Source organism: Chiloscyllium plagiosum, unplaced genomic scaffold, assembly GCF_037043375.1.
Source record: "Chiloscyllium plagiosum isolate Xiang-an unplaced genomic scaffold, Cpla_swu_hap1 HiC_scaffold_5, whole genome shotgun sequence".
NCBI lineage: Eukaryota > Metazoa > Chordata > Chondrichthyes > Orectolobiformes > Hemiscylliidae > Chiloscyllium > Chiloscyllium plagiosum.
The window spans coordinates 27,234,775-27,247,614 of record NW_028270143.1 but is presented as its reverse complement, the minus strand read 5'-3'; the positions used below and the strand labels follow the sequence as shown (position 1 = coordinate 27,247,614).

Here is a 12,840-nt window from a genome sequence, read left to right as displayed (position 1 = left end):
GAGTTCCACACTGTCATCCTCACAGTTTACAATTCTTCTAAGTGTTGTGTCATCAGTAAACTTTGAAATTGCCCCTGCCCACCAAGATCTAGATCATTAACATAAATATCAAGAAAAGCAAGGGTCACAATACCAATTCCTGGGAACTCCACTCAAATCGTCCTCCAGCCCGAAAATAATACATTGACCATTATTTACAAGCACTCAGCCAATTTTGTATCCATGTTGCTATCAACTCTTTTACAGTCAGAGTCACAGAGGTGTACAGCACAGAAAGAGATATCCTTCGGGCCAACTCATCTATGCCAACAGAAATCCTAAATCAAGCTAGTCCCATTTGCTAGCACTTGGTCCACATTCCTCTACACCCTTTTCTATTCATGTGCCCAACCAGTTGCCTTTTAAATGTTATAATTGTACTAGCCTCCACCACTTCCTCTGGCAACTCATTCTATACATGCATCACCCTCTGCACAAAGAAATTGCCCCTTAGGTCCCTTACAAATCTTTCCCCTCTCACCCTAAACCTATGCCCTCTAGTTCTGGACTCCCCCACCCAAGGGAAAAGACCCTGTCTATTTACCCTATCCATGACCATCATGATTTTATAAACTCTTCAAGGTCACCCCTCAGTCTCTGACGCACTGGGAAAACAGCCCCAGCCTGTTCAGCCTCTCCTAATACCTCAAACCCTCCAACCTGTTAACATCCTTGTAAATCTTTCCTGAACCCTTTCAAGTTTCACAACATTCTTCCGATCGGAGGGAGACCAGAATTTTCCAGCACACAATATTCTGAAAGTGGCTGAATGTAACATTTCTCATAAGTCTGTTGAGGGAGTTTAGCTTTATACATTGTTAAAACTCAAGCACAAATCTTTTCCTGTCCTTTTTAACGTGTCTGAAACCACTGACATAATTGGCAATAGCAATCTTTTCAAATGCCTTAGAAGGTTCTGTTAATGTGTTTTAGCAATGCCTAAATTTGACCTTAGGGTAACTCAATTGTTTTTTAAATGCGACTAGTGCTGAATTAAAAGACCGGTGTTTGTAGAATTTCACAGATACAATACACCTAAGACATCGCTGTGTGAACTGTACAAAGCTAGGAACTGCTACATGTTTTTTCTTGAGAATGTTTTCTAAAGCCTCCAGGTGCAACATTTTTCGCACTGGTGAGTTTGAACAACAAATCTGAACTGCAGCTCATCCATGACAGAAAGTGATAGATGACTGAGATAAGATGCTGAATGGGTCAAAAAATTCTTCATCTGCAAAATAACTGGCAATGACAACACACCAGAACGTTTCTCTCCAAGGTCCTAAATCTGAACATCACATTCACGTTGTCATAATTTCTCTATTATTTTAGTGCAGGTTATTAACAAAATAAATTAGCAATAATTTAGTGAGGCTCCAGCGTTGCAATATAAAATAACCAGATGCAACTACAGAGGAACTTGTTTCTACAACAGAGTACCAGCCATAAAATCTCTAGAACATGCCATTCCAAGTTCATGTGCCAGTAGAATGTTTGCTTTTGCCTCATGTTCATCAGGGTATTGTGTGTCATCTCTGGAGCAATTAGCTATGGGCTCAAGTGCACCCTTGTCCCTTGTACACTCACATCAGAATTAAATCTTAGTTGGCAGATGTTGCATGAAATTACTTGTTTTCTTCTTGGAGGAAGAGGAACCCCAAACGTGTGATTTATCACTGCTTTCTGAACTGGGTCCATCTGTGAAAAAGGACAAGAAATTCAATTAGATTTCTTTATCTTCTTCAAAGGTCACAGCCTGACTTACTAAAATGTTGTTGTGTATTTTAAAGATGTTCATTTGCTGCACCTTTTCTCTCTGTAAACGTTCTCCTCTTTTTTCGTATATTAAACCTGATTCTGGGAATAGTTAAGTGAATCGCTTCTGGGATTTTGCTAGTGTCATTCAACGGATTGTTAGAAAAGCCAGAAGAGTTTGGCTTTTCTTCATACCCTCCCTCCAGCCAAGTGTTTCATCTTCTTTCAGCGTCTTCCCACACTGACAAGATTTTTGCATAATGAACTGAGGACCTACACTTATTTGTTAACATTCTTGCATATTTAGTTGGTACTCCATTTTCCAACCTATGCTGCGCCTAACATTTTTGAATCCACAACACTTTTTTTAAAATCCAGCAAGAATAGAAGTAATGTGAGCAATTGTAACATAATAGCTGCTCGTGGAGGTCAACAGTTAAAATGGAGAGTACCTCTGGCACAGCAGTTCGTTTTTAATGTGAATCTTTTAAGCTTCAGAAACAGCCAAGCTGGAGGTTGAAGCCCCAGCATTCAATGCTGATTGTTTGGCTAATTTTGGTGCAGACATATAAAGGCCCCTTTAAAAATGTCAGAAGAGAAATTATTGTGATTCAACGATCAATTGTATAGCTATTATAAATGAATGCGATGTCACTGGTATCAGCCAACATTTGACCATATTATAGGTGACGGCTTTTAATTTCTGGTTTTCTTTGAAGTGATGGTTGAGAGACCTAATAGGAATTTTGATAGACTAGTCAAAAAAGACCTGGTTATGGTGTGCAATTTTAAGTCAAGGAATTGAAGATCTTTATCCAGCACACAGATTGCCAAAATTCCTTGTGACCCATTCAGTTGCTTATCACACAGCTAGCAGACTGCATAGGAAAAGATAGTCATCAACACTTTCATCACCTTGACCTGGTTAGGATGCTTCAGTGAGCTTTTATTCATTTCTACTCACTTTTGATATTTCAGCCCTTTTCTTATCCCCCATCTCCTACCAATTAAATTTAAGCCTCTCAGTCAAGGTGGAAACTGTTTCCATCTTCCAACATAGTTCAAGTCAGGACTACATCTTCCACCAATTTTATGCTGATGCTTTTTTTCAGTTTTAGTTTCAGGGTAGCACATCTATTCCATAATGATGTTAAAAAAGTGAAGGACAAAAGTAAAAGAAAACACCAGGAATCTTAACAGTAACAACATTCAACAGATCCAACCAATGCAAAGCAGTCCAGGTAACAACTGAAATACTGAATAACGAAACAGCCAAATGAAAGCCAGAGGCAGTTCATTCTCAAACTGTACTGTGCAGGTCAGATCAGTTCTGATCATTATGACAGAGGAGAAAGACATTCAAGTGTTGAAGGTAATTGATAGGAGAGTAAAAGGAATGCTACTGCATAGAATTGTTGTCTGATGCATTGTCCTGTCCTGACTGCTGGAACCACTGACATTCTTCATCTCACTATGCATAAAATAGTCAAGGAAAATATAAACAAGAGATAACAATAACAACTGTTATTACTCCAACATTTACATCCCCAAAGTGAACAAACAAAGAGTGAGTGTCAGTGGGAAGATCAACATTTATTTCCCATCCTTAGTTGAGGTTGGGAAGGTGCTTCAACACCTGCTTCAACTTACCTAGTCCATGTAGTGTAGGTAGACCAGGCTGCTATTAGCAAGGGGATGCCAGAACTTTAACACTCCAACAGTGAAAGAAGGGTGACATATTTCCTAGTCAGGATGGTATGGGATTTTGGAGGGAAAATTGTAGGTGGTGGTGTTCCTGAGTGTCAGCTGCCATTCTTCTAGGTTAGGGGTTTTGGAGGCGCTATTAAAAGCATCTTGGTGAATTGTTGATGTGCATTTTGTAGGTCGGACATATTGCAAAAATATTGCATTAGTGATAAAGGGAGTGAATGTTGATGACAACTTCATTACGTACCTTGGCAATAACATAAAAAACTAACTGTAACAAATGATGAAATCTTTCTCAGTCACCTTGACCACAAAAATTTGCTCGGACTTCCTTTTCAATCACATTAGTTTAATATTCATATATAGGTTGAACAAAACTAACCATCCAACCAGTTTAGTGCAGAGATAATTTTAAAAATGAGAAAGAAAACACAAATTGGCAGCTTATCCCAGACGGCTGCCTAATCATCTGATCAAATTCTGCACCAGTCCTCACTGTTAGGCAGTACTGATTGCAAATCAAACAGAAACAGAAGGGGCTTTCAGACACAGCAACATTACAGAAATGGAGACTGATATGCAGTCAACTCATCATCAAGGTGACAGATGTTTCCTAATAAAATGAAGGAGTCCAAGGAACTCAAGCTACAACAGATGTAGCACAGGTCTGACAATGTAAAATTTCATACAGAATCATCAAAATATTTTCCATTCTTCATCAACCTTGCATACACACATAGTCTCACTCACTCTCAACAACTAGAAATGCCCAGTAGTCTGTGTGGTGATGGCAGAGGGGCAGAGCATATTTTGTCCTGTCTGTATGAGGTGTTATAATTGGAAAGAGAGCAATAACTCAGGGGTCTATGCTTCTTAAACATGTGCCACAATTACCTGGCAAGCCAGTCATGCAACATAAGAACGTCCATGTTTGCTTTTGAAGAACTGATAGAGATTGATTGCATCAGACACCGAAGAAGACTTATGCCTATGCAGCAAGACCTAGTCAATGTTCAGACTTGGGCTGAGAAGTGAGAAGTTACAAGTGCCAGGAATGAGCATCTCTTAAGTGAGAGTCTAACCATCACTTCTTGACATTCACTGTATCATCATCAATACAAATCACTTTCAAAATCCTAGAGTCACATATATATTGTGGCGACATGAGCAAGTCAGAAGCTGGGTGATTCACCCTTGACAGCTCCAAGTCTTTCTCACCATCTACAAAGTACTAGTCAGGAGTGTGATGGAGTACTCTCAAAGTGCCTGAATGAGTGCAGCTCCAACATTATGATCTTTGCTTTATTTCCAACTCATCCACTACCTTAACCTTCTAGTTTTTTTAGCATGTTACACATCCAGTCCTCTACCACTGTTGGAGACTGACTGCAATGATCTACAAGATACACTACAGCAACATGTCAAAGTTTTGCAGACACTTTGCCAACCCATGATCTCTGCCACCTAGAATGGCGGTAGAATCATTGTAACACCACTTATCCAGGTCACACATTTTCCTAAGTTGCACATTGTCAGAGTCCCAGAAATCACTAACGTATCAGTACTGTTGACATATGTAGAGCACATTGATTGCAGTAATTCAAGAAGATGGCTCAATAGCATGTACTCAAGAGCAGTTAGGACTGGTCAATAAACCCCTTACCAATGATGTGCACATCCAGAGAACAAATATATCATGCTTTCAGTTAATGCCAGTTGGTCCTACTGTAGGACTGTACATCTGAGTATGGTGCTATGCTGAAACAATAAAAACTAATGAGGTTCTTTATAAATCCGATCGCACAGAGGGCTATACAGAGTATTTATTTACATACTTCAGAAACACTACATGCCAATCAGTTTAAATTGTACTGTATACTCAGGGTGTTGTCCTAGACCCAAACATCTTCAGCTGCTTCATCAATGATCTTCCTTCCATTATAAGGTCAGAAGTTGGAACAATCACCAATGATTGCACAATGTTCAATACTATTCACAACTCCTCAGTTACTGAAGTAGTCCATATCCAAATGCAGTAAGACCTAGATAAATACTAAGCTTGGGCTTAAAAGCTATAATTGATATTCATGCCACACAATGGTCATCTCCAATAAGAGTCAAAAAGTGTGGCACTGGAAAAGCACAGCCAGTCAGGCAGCATTTGAGGAGAAAGAGAGCCAACATTTCGAGCATAAGCTCTTCATCAGGAATGTGGGCTCAAATAAGAGACAATAAGAGACTTCCAAAGAGATCTCCAATAAGAGACAATATATCCATTGCCTTTTGAAATCCAACGGTATTACCATCAATGAGTGGTCCACTATCAAATCTCATATGCTACCATTGACCAGAAACTGAACCGGATTAGCTGGATACAAATACAGTGGCTACATGAGCAGGTCAGAGGTTCTGAATATTGCATCAAATAACTTAATTGTTGACTCCCCAGAGCTTGCCCACCATATACAAAGCGCAAGTCAGGAATGTGATTGAATATTTCTTATTTGCCTGGATAAGTGCAGCTCCAACAACACTCAAAATGCTTAACACTATCCAGCACAAAGGAGTTCATATGAATAGCACCACTAGCACAAATATTCCACTCCTTCCATCACCCACACTCAATCCCCACTGCTGCCAATATCTACCAGATGCACTGGAGAAAGATCCTTAGACAGTACCTTCCACTTTGAAGGACAGGGACAGCAGATACATGGGAATACCACTGTCTGCAAGTGCCCCTCCAAGCCACTCACTATCTTGATTTGGAAGCATATCACCATTCCTTCAATGTCAATTAAAGATTAAAATCCTGGATATTCCCTTCCTAATTATGTTGTGGTCTACCTACACCAAATGGACTCCAGTGTCTCAAGAGGGCAGCTCACCACCATCTTGTCAAGGGCAACTAGGGACAGGAATACATGCTGACCCAGCTAGCAAGGCCCACATCTAAACAATAATTAAAATGCTTGATTCGCCTATATTACAATTAGATTCATTGGCTGTCCAGAGCAATTTAAATAAAATACACTTCAGTAAGATGTCTATCACCCTGGGTCAATAAGTGGCTCTCCTGTCCCTGAATCAGTGTTGTGGAGTGAACACGTAATCCTAGCTGATACCTGAGTGTGTGATACTAAAATAATCCTGCATTGTTAAAGGTGTTGTATTTCTGCTGAGACTTTAAACTAAAGCTTTACCTGCAAAAGATCATCTGGGACAACTCAAAAAGGAACATCATATTCTCTTGCTGCTTCTCTTACATCGTTCCCTCAACTAACTCCAGAAAAACCAGCTTGTATGGTCTATGCATTACTGAGTGTGAATCTGTTAACTTGCTGCCAATATAACAACATTGCATCAGAGTTTTACAGCTTGAAACATTTTTGATATATCCCAAGGATGCAAAAAATGATACACAAGTGCAAACTTTTTCTCAGTGTGGACTTTATTGTATTATCAGCAACTTTTGATTAGATTAGATTCCCTACAGTGTGGAAACAGGCCCTTCGGCCCAACCAGTCCACACCGACCCTTCGAAGAGTAACCCACCCAGACTAACGCACCTAACACTTTGGGCAATTTAGCATGGCCAATTCACCTGACCTGCACACCTTTGTGACTGTGGGAGTAAACCAGAGCACCCGGAGGGAACCCATGCAGAGAATGTGCAAACTCCACACAGACAGTCGCCCGAAGCTGGAATCAAACCTGGTACTGTGAGGCAGCAGTGCTAACCACTGAGCCACCGTGCTGCCCTTTGGCAGGGGTAGGTGGGAATACGTAGCTGCAGCTTCCCTATATCTTTGCTGTTTGAAAATTATTGAAATCATAATCACAAAGAGATTACAGTAGGTGTAAATATTGGTTGTACTCATTTGCAAGCAACAGATTTATAGTAAAAAATGCAGGATTTCTTAAATTTATTTCACTGTTCGATTGTAGATGCACATTATATAAATGAGGTAACTCCCCAAGTGCATTGAAAAGTAATTTCATGTAAGTTGGTTCAATATTTCATTACAAACAGTAATTTATGGATTCATATTAGTGATTCTGCCACTTATACCACTTGAGGAAGTCAGGGGGTTAAACTTGATAAAAACCAATAAATGAGGATTAAAATTGTGATATACACACCAATTTTGTGCTGCCTGCATATTTCAGTAATTCCAGCATCCAGTCATTGCTAACTGTGCTGTGGTTAGTTGGGTGTATCAGCAAGGGGCCAATGGTCAGTCCCACTTCAAGCTACCCTGCACTGTTTAAACCTACCCTGATCTGGGAAATACTAAACAGCATGGGAGAGAATGAACTCGTAGGCTTTCAGTCAATTGTTGGAGGCTTTGGTGGAGGATGTGACAAGAAGACGATCAAGATCCTGCTGAGAAGGTGATGGTAGTAGGTAGCCATGACATTCAGTGCAAGGAGGCAAAAGTGAGGACTGCCGATGCTCGAAACCAGATTCTAGATTAGAGTGGTGCTGGAAAAGCACAGCAAGTCAGGCAGCATCCGAGGAGCAGGAAAATTGATGTTTCGGGCAAAAGCCCTTCATCAGTGCAAGGAGTCAAGCCCCGAGGATCTGGATTCAGTATCACAAAAAGTTCAATGACCTCCAAGAGTGGTCAAAATTAGTGAATGCCACGTTCATATGCAATATGTTTCCAACTGCACCCTGGTTTAAATCATAGAATTCCCATCACCTACCTACCAACTGCCCTTATCAATCAAGACTCATGCAACTTGTCACAGCAGTCCAGGAATATGTCCTCCAACACATAACTAGGATTTCTCAGACTCTGCCCCAGGGTTTCACAGTTGGCCAATCGAGGATTTAACATCATCCTACCCCTGCCACTCCACCACTGCTGTTACCTGTCGTAAAACCTAACTTCTACAACCGATGTGGAGTTGGTGCAAACTGAACCTGTACTCTCAAGGCCCAGAGCTGCTCAAGGTCACCTTGCCAGGCTAAGTGCAGCTCCCACTGGTGAAAGTCAGCAACCTTCCTCCAACCAAACTGGCCTTGGTGTGGAGCTGTATATGTACAACAGGATAGACAAACAACATGAAAAACAGGCACTGAGGAATGATCAGGAAGCCTTTGGATTCAAATTGGCACGACTTAATTTATGTAGTTGATTTGGAACGTTTATTCTGTGGTATCTTTGATGTAATCTTGAGGACACATGATGGCCAGTGTCAGTGTAGCAAGGTGTGAAATTGTGGATACATAGGGAGTTGAATAGCATTCACAAACAACTACCCAGAAAGAGGTTGGCTAGGTATCGTCTGATCTCTTTTATCTTTCCCTCTTCTTCATCATACTTTTGATCCTCTAGCTCACCATACAGTGTAGTGCATGGATTGTGTATTCCTGATAGTGAGGGTTAGCAGCAAGAAGCAGACCATGAATTTTCAAACCCACTTTGCTGAAAAACTGATTAGCTTCTCCAAAATAATGCAGTCAGTGGAAGCATTGCTTGAGCACACCATTCTGTATGGCAGCATGGCTTCCATCTTATGCCTGCTGCTCACAAGTACACGGATTGTCCACCAGAATACCACATTAAGTTGTATTATGATGCCTACATTTACTATCCATTTGACGGCCTCTTGAGATGACAGGGAGAGAAATGAGTGTCTTTCATGGCAGATCTTAATGGACAGTGGGACATGATTTATTTCATGATCTGAGGACTCATGGTTACAATCAACCAATTTCTACTTACAGAACAGGTAGCCACACCATCCGTACCTCATGTAGATTCAGTTCAGTACAGTCCACTGTCTTTGAGGGATGTTAAGCTAGGGAGCTCTGCTGAGGCATTAGCAGTGAGATGTTGGTTCTTGCATCCATCTGGATAGTATGTTATTCCAAACTGCATTAATATTTCCTGCTGTTTCCCAGATTGATGAGCCAGATTTTAATCACTTTCTTGGTAGGTTTTCCTGATCCACCAAAATGTGGGTGTTGCCAATGCCTTTTTCTATTTCATGGAACTCAATTGGATTGTGGTGAATAAAAGATTGAGCAATATGGAACAACCATCAGAGCCAATGACAGATTGGATTTAAGTGTTCCTGATCTGCATGGAAGTGTTCTGCTACACATTGTTGTGTGGTGCATGCAGAATCATGAGACAAAGCAATATTCTGCAGCATCGTAAAATATTGCCAGTCTTGAAGTGTGAAGTATTCTGACTGTATTTCCCCATGATATTCCAGTTCCAGATCAGGCTCATCATGATGAGAAGTCATAGAAATGTACAGCACAGAAACAGACTCTTCTGTCCAACTCATCCATGCCGACAAGATATCCTAATGTAATTTAGTCCGTTTGCCAGCATTTGGCTCATATCTTTCCTCTAAATCCTTCCTTTTCATCCTGATGCATCTTCAATGTTGTAATTGTACCAGTCTCCACTACCTCCTCATTCTATACATTCCATACATGCACCACCCTTTGCATGAAAACATTGCCCCTTTGGTCCCTTTCAAATCTTTCTCCTCTCACCTTAGACCTATGCCCTGTAGTTTTGGACTCCTCTACTCTGGGGAGAAGACTTTGGCTGTTCACCCTATTCATGCCCTGATATGTATTTGATGACACAGTAAAGTTGATGATAAACCTAATGTGGTCTCCATCTAGGTGCAGGTTCATCAGGAACCTGTCAGCTAATATCATGCAGAAGATAATCAAACACCCAAAAATAGCCATTCTGAAAAGTATGAAAACATGAAACATGCATTTCCAAAGTCACATACCACGTCATTAGTGAAAAGACACACAGCAACTACCCTCCAGTTTGCCTTTAGTTTTCAAATACATTCCGAACTTGCAATGTCATGGAATGAAGGCATCTTAATACTGTATCAACAAAGTGTTATGGCACAGAAGGAGGCCATTTGGCCCACTGTATCTGTACCAGCTCTCTAACTGTAAGGCATGGCCATCATCTGATCTTCTGTTTCTTTTCCTGCATCCTTGCACATTTTCTCTCTTGAATACCTCAATTGAATCTATTATCACTTTTTTTCCAGGAAGCAAATTACTGATTCAGATCATGTATCATATTTTCTCACATCACATTTGCTTGTTTTGAAAATCACATTAAGTCTGTACCCACTCACTCTTGATCATTTATAAGCGGGCAGAGTTTCTCCCTATCTATGCTATCCTGTTCCCTCATGATCTTGAAAATTTCTGACAGATCAGCTTTTAAGCTGTCCAGGAGAAATCCCAACCTCTCCAATCTATCCTCATAACTGAAGCTTTTCATCTCAGGAACCATTCTTTTCAATCTCTTCTGCACTCTCTCAATGCATTCACATCCTTTTGTAATGATTACATCCTAAACAACTCACCTTGTTCCATGTGACTACTAATTCTATCCTGAATATTGCTTCTAAAGCTTACTCACCATTGAAGTTTAATTGTCTACCTTTGCTTGGCTTATGCTTACAACCTTTATGAATAAGGACATATTTGCAAATCTCCAATCATCTGGAACCTCCAAAGTCTAGGGAAGACAGAGACTATGACCAGTGCTCCTGGAGTTCGATTCTCAACTCTTCCAATATCCTTGAATGCATCTAATCCAATCCTGATGCCTTGTCAAATTTAAGTACCAATAGTTTATCTGACACTTCTTCCTCATCAATTTTACGCCTTTCCAGTGACAATGTTTCCTTCTCTGTCCCCATTTCCTGGGCAGCAATTCTTTCCTTAGTAAATAGAAATGCAAAGTATTCATTTAATACCTCATCCGTGACCCTTGCCTACATGTGTAAATTTCCTTTTTGGCCCCAAATTCTCCCTACTCCTCCTCTTACCATTTTTCTTCCACTATTCGTATGTCTACAGCCGACTCTGGGATTCCCCTTTACATTGACTGCTGGTCTTTTCTCATAATTCTTCTTTGCCTCTCTAATTTGCTTTTAGACATCCTATATTGTTCTTGTTTCTCAATTGTATTTTCCATTTAACACCTGTCAGAAGGATACCTTTCATTCTTTATCATAAATTGTATCTCCTTTGTTCTCTGGGGGCTTTGGGGTTGTCTGTCCTACCTTTCCCTTTTGAGAGAACATACCTTAACCGTACCCGAACCACCTCCTCATTGAAGGCTCACCAACACTCCATTCTGATTTAATCTGCCTGGTTCTGTATTTGCCCAATTGAAGTTGGCCGTCCACCAGTTGATTTTGTTTTCCTCTGGATTGATTGATGATATTCTCCAATATAATCTTAAACCTTTCAACACAGTGATTGTTGTTTCTTACATGTTCCAAGACTTGTACTTGATCAATTTGTCACACCTCATCTCAATGAGCCAGGTCCAACAATACATCACTTCTTGTTGCACTGGACAAAGACTGATGTAGGAATCTGGGAACACTTGTCCCTCATTACTTTTTACACAACCAGTATCCCGGTCTGAATTTGGGTAATTAAAAAGTTCAATATATGCAGATTATTTCTCTTTATGCTTCCCACTACATCGGACTACACCAAACAATGTGATTACATCCTTTCTGTTCCTTCATTCAAACAAAAAGGATTTGGTCCTTGAACTTTCTGGAACATTCTCTTTCTCCAACACTGCAATACTATCCTTGACCAATATAGCTACCATTCCCCATTTCCTTCCAATTGTATTTTTCTATGAACATCCTGAGGCAGGTACCTAGTCACCAAGTCACACTTTATTTACAGGTGAAAAGTCCTTGACACTTATCCAGCTCCTACAGAGCCAGCTCTCAGAGTGACAGGATGAATGGCACGCCTGCTTATATCTGTCAGCCAGGGCTCCCTGATTGGACCAGATTAACAGCCCCAATTCTGTGAGGTCATCTGGCTGATCTCATTGCAAGTATTTACTTCCTCCACCTTTGAATCTGAGGGCATAGGCTGGTCCTTTTTCTTATAGCTCCTCCAGGGGCATTTTAACACCAGGTCAGGTCCCTGCACCTCTGTCTCTGAATTGGGTGGCATGTAACGCTAGTAACTCGCCTCTTGTGTCCGGAGTGTCATGGAAGAAATTCATTCTTTTCTTCAGGGCGCAAAGGCATCAAGGCAATGATATGCTCCGTGTTCATCTCAGATTCCAAAGTCTCCTCAATGCTTGACAGAGGATGGCGACCCACAGGTTTTTCCAGTCTTTCTGATTGTTCTGAAAGACCAGATATATTTTACTCCTTTCGTATGCAGCTTTCGTATGGTCACATGCTTGTTTAAGAACATCGCACCTACCTGAACTTGATATGTCACTGGACATGACCTCATGTCAACCATGCCTCTTACCCATGCAGGGCCATTTGCATATCTCCTGC

The 12,840-nt window shown here is 40.7% G+C and overlaps 1 protein-coding gene across 9 annotated transcripts in view; it reads right to left on the bottom strand.

Moving 5' to 3' along the window:
* LOC122549745 (zinc finger protein 385D-like) overlaps positions 1-12,840 on the bottom strand; it is a 1,031,183-nt gene that overhangs the window by 159,588 nt on the left and 858,755 nt on the right. For 6 of the 9 annotated variants that reach the window (XM_087987037.1, XM_043689686.2, XM_043689685.2 and 3 more), the window contains one exon: positions 1,627-1,737. The exons of 2 other annotated variants lie outside the window; for them this stretch is intronic. In XM_087987037.1, the coding sequence (XP_087843163.1) occupies positions 1,627-1,737 (111 nt within the window). The remainder of the gene's footprint in view (positions 1-1,626; positions 1,738-12,840) is intronic. One more of the 9 variants, XM_087987039.1, reaches the window with a different exon arrangement.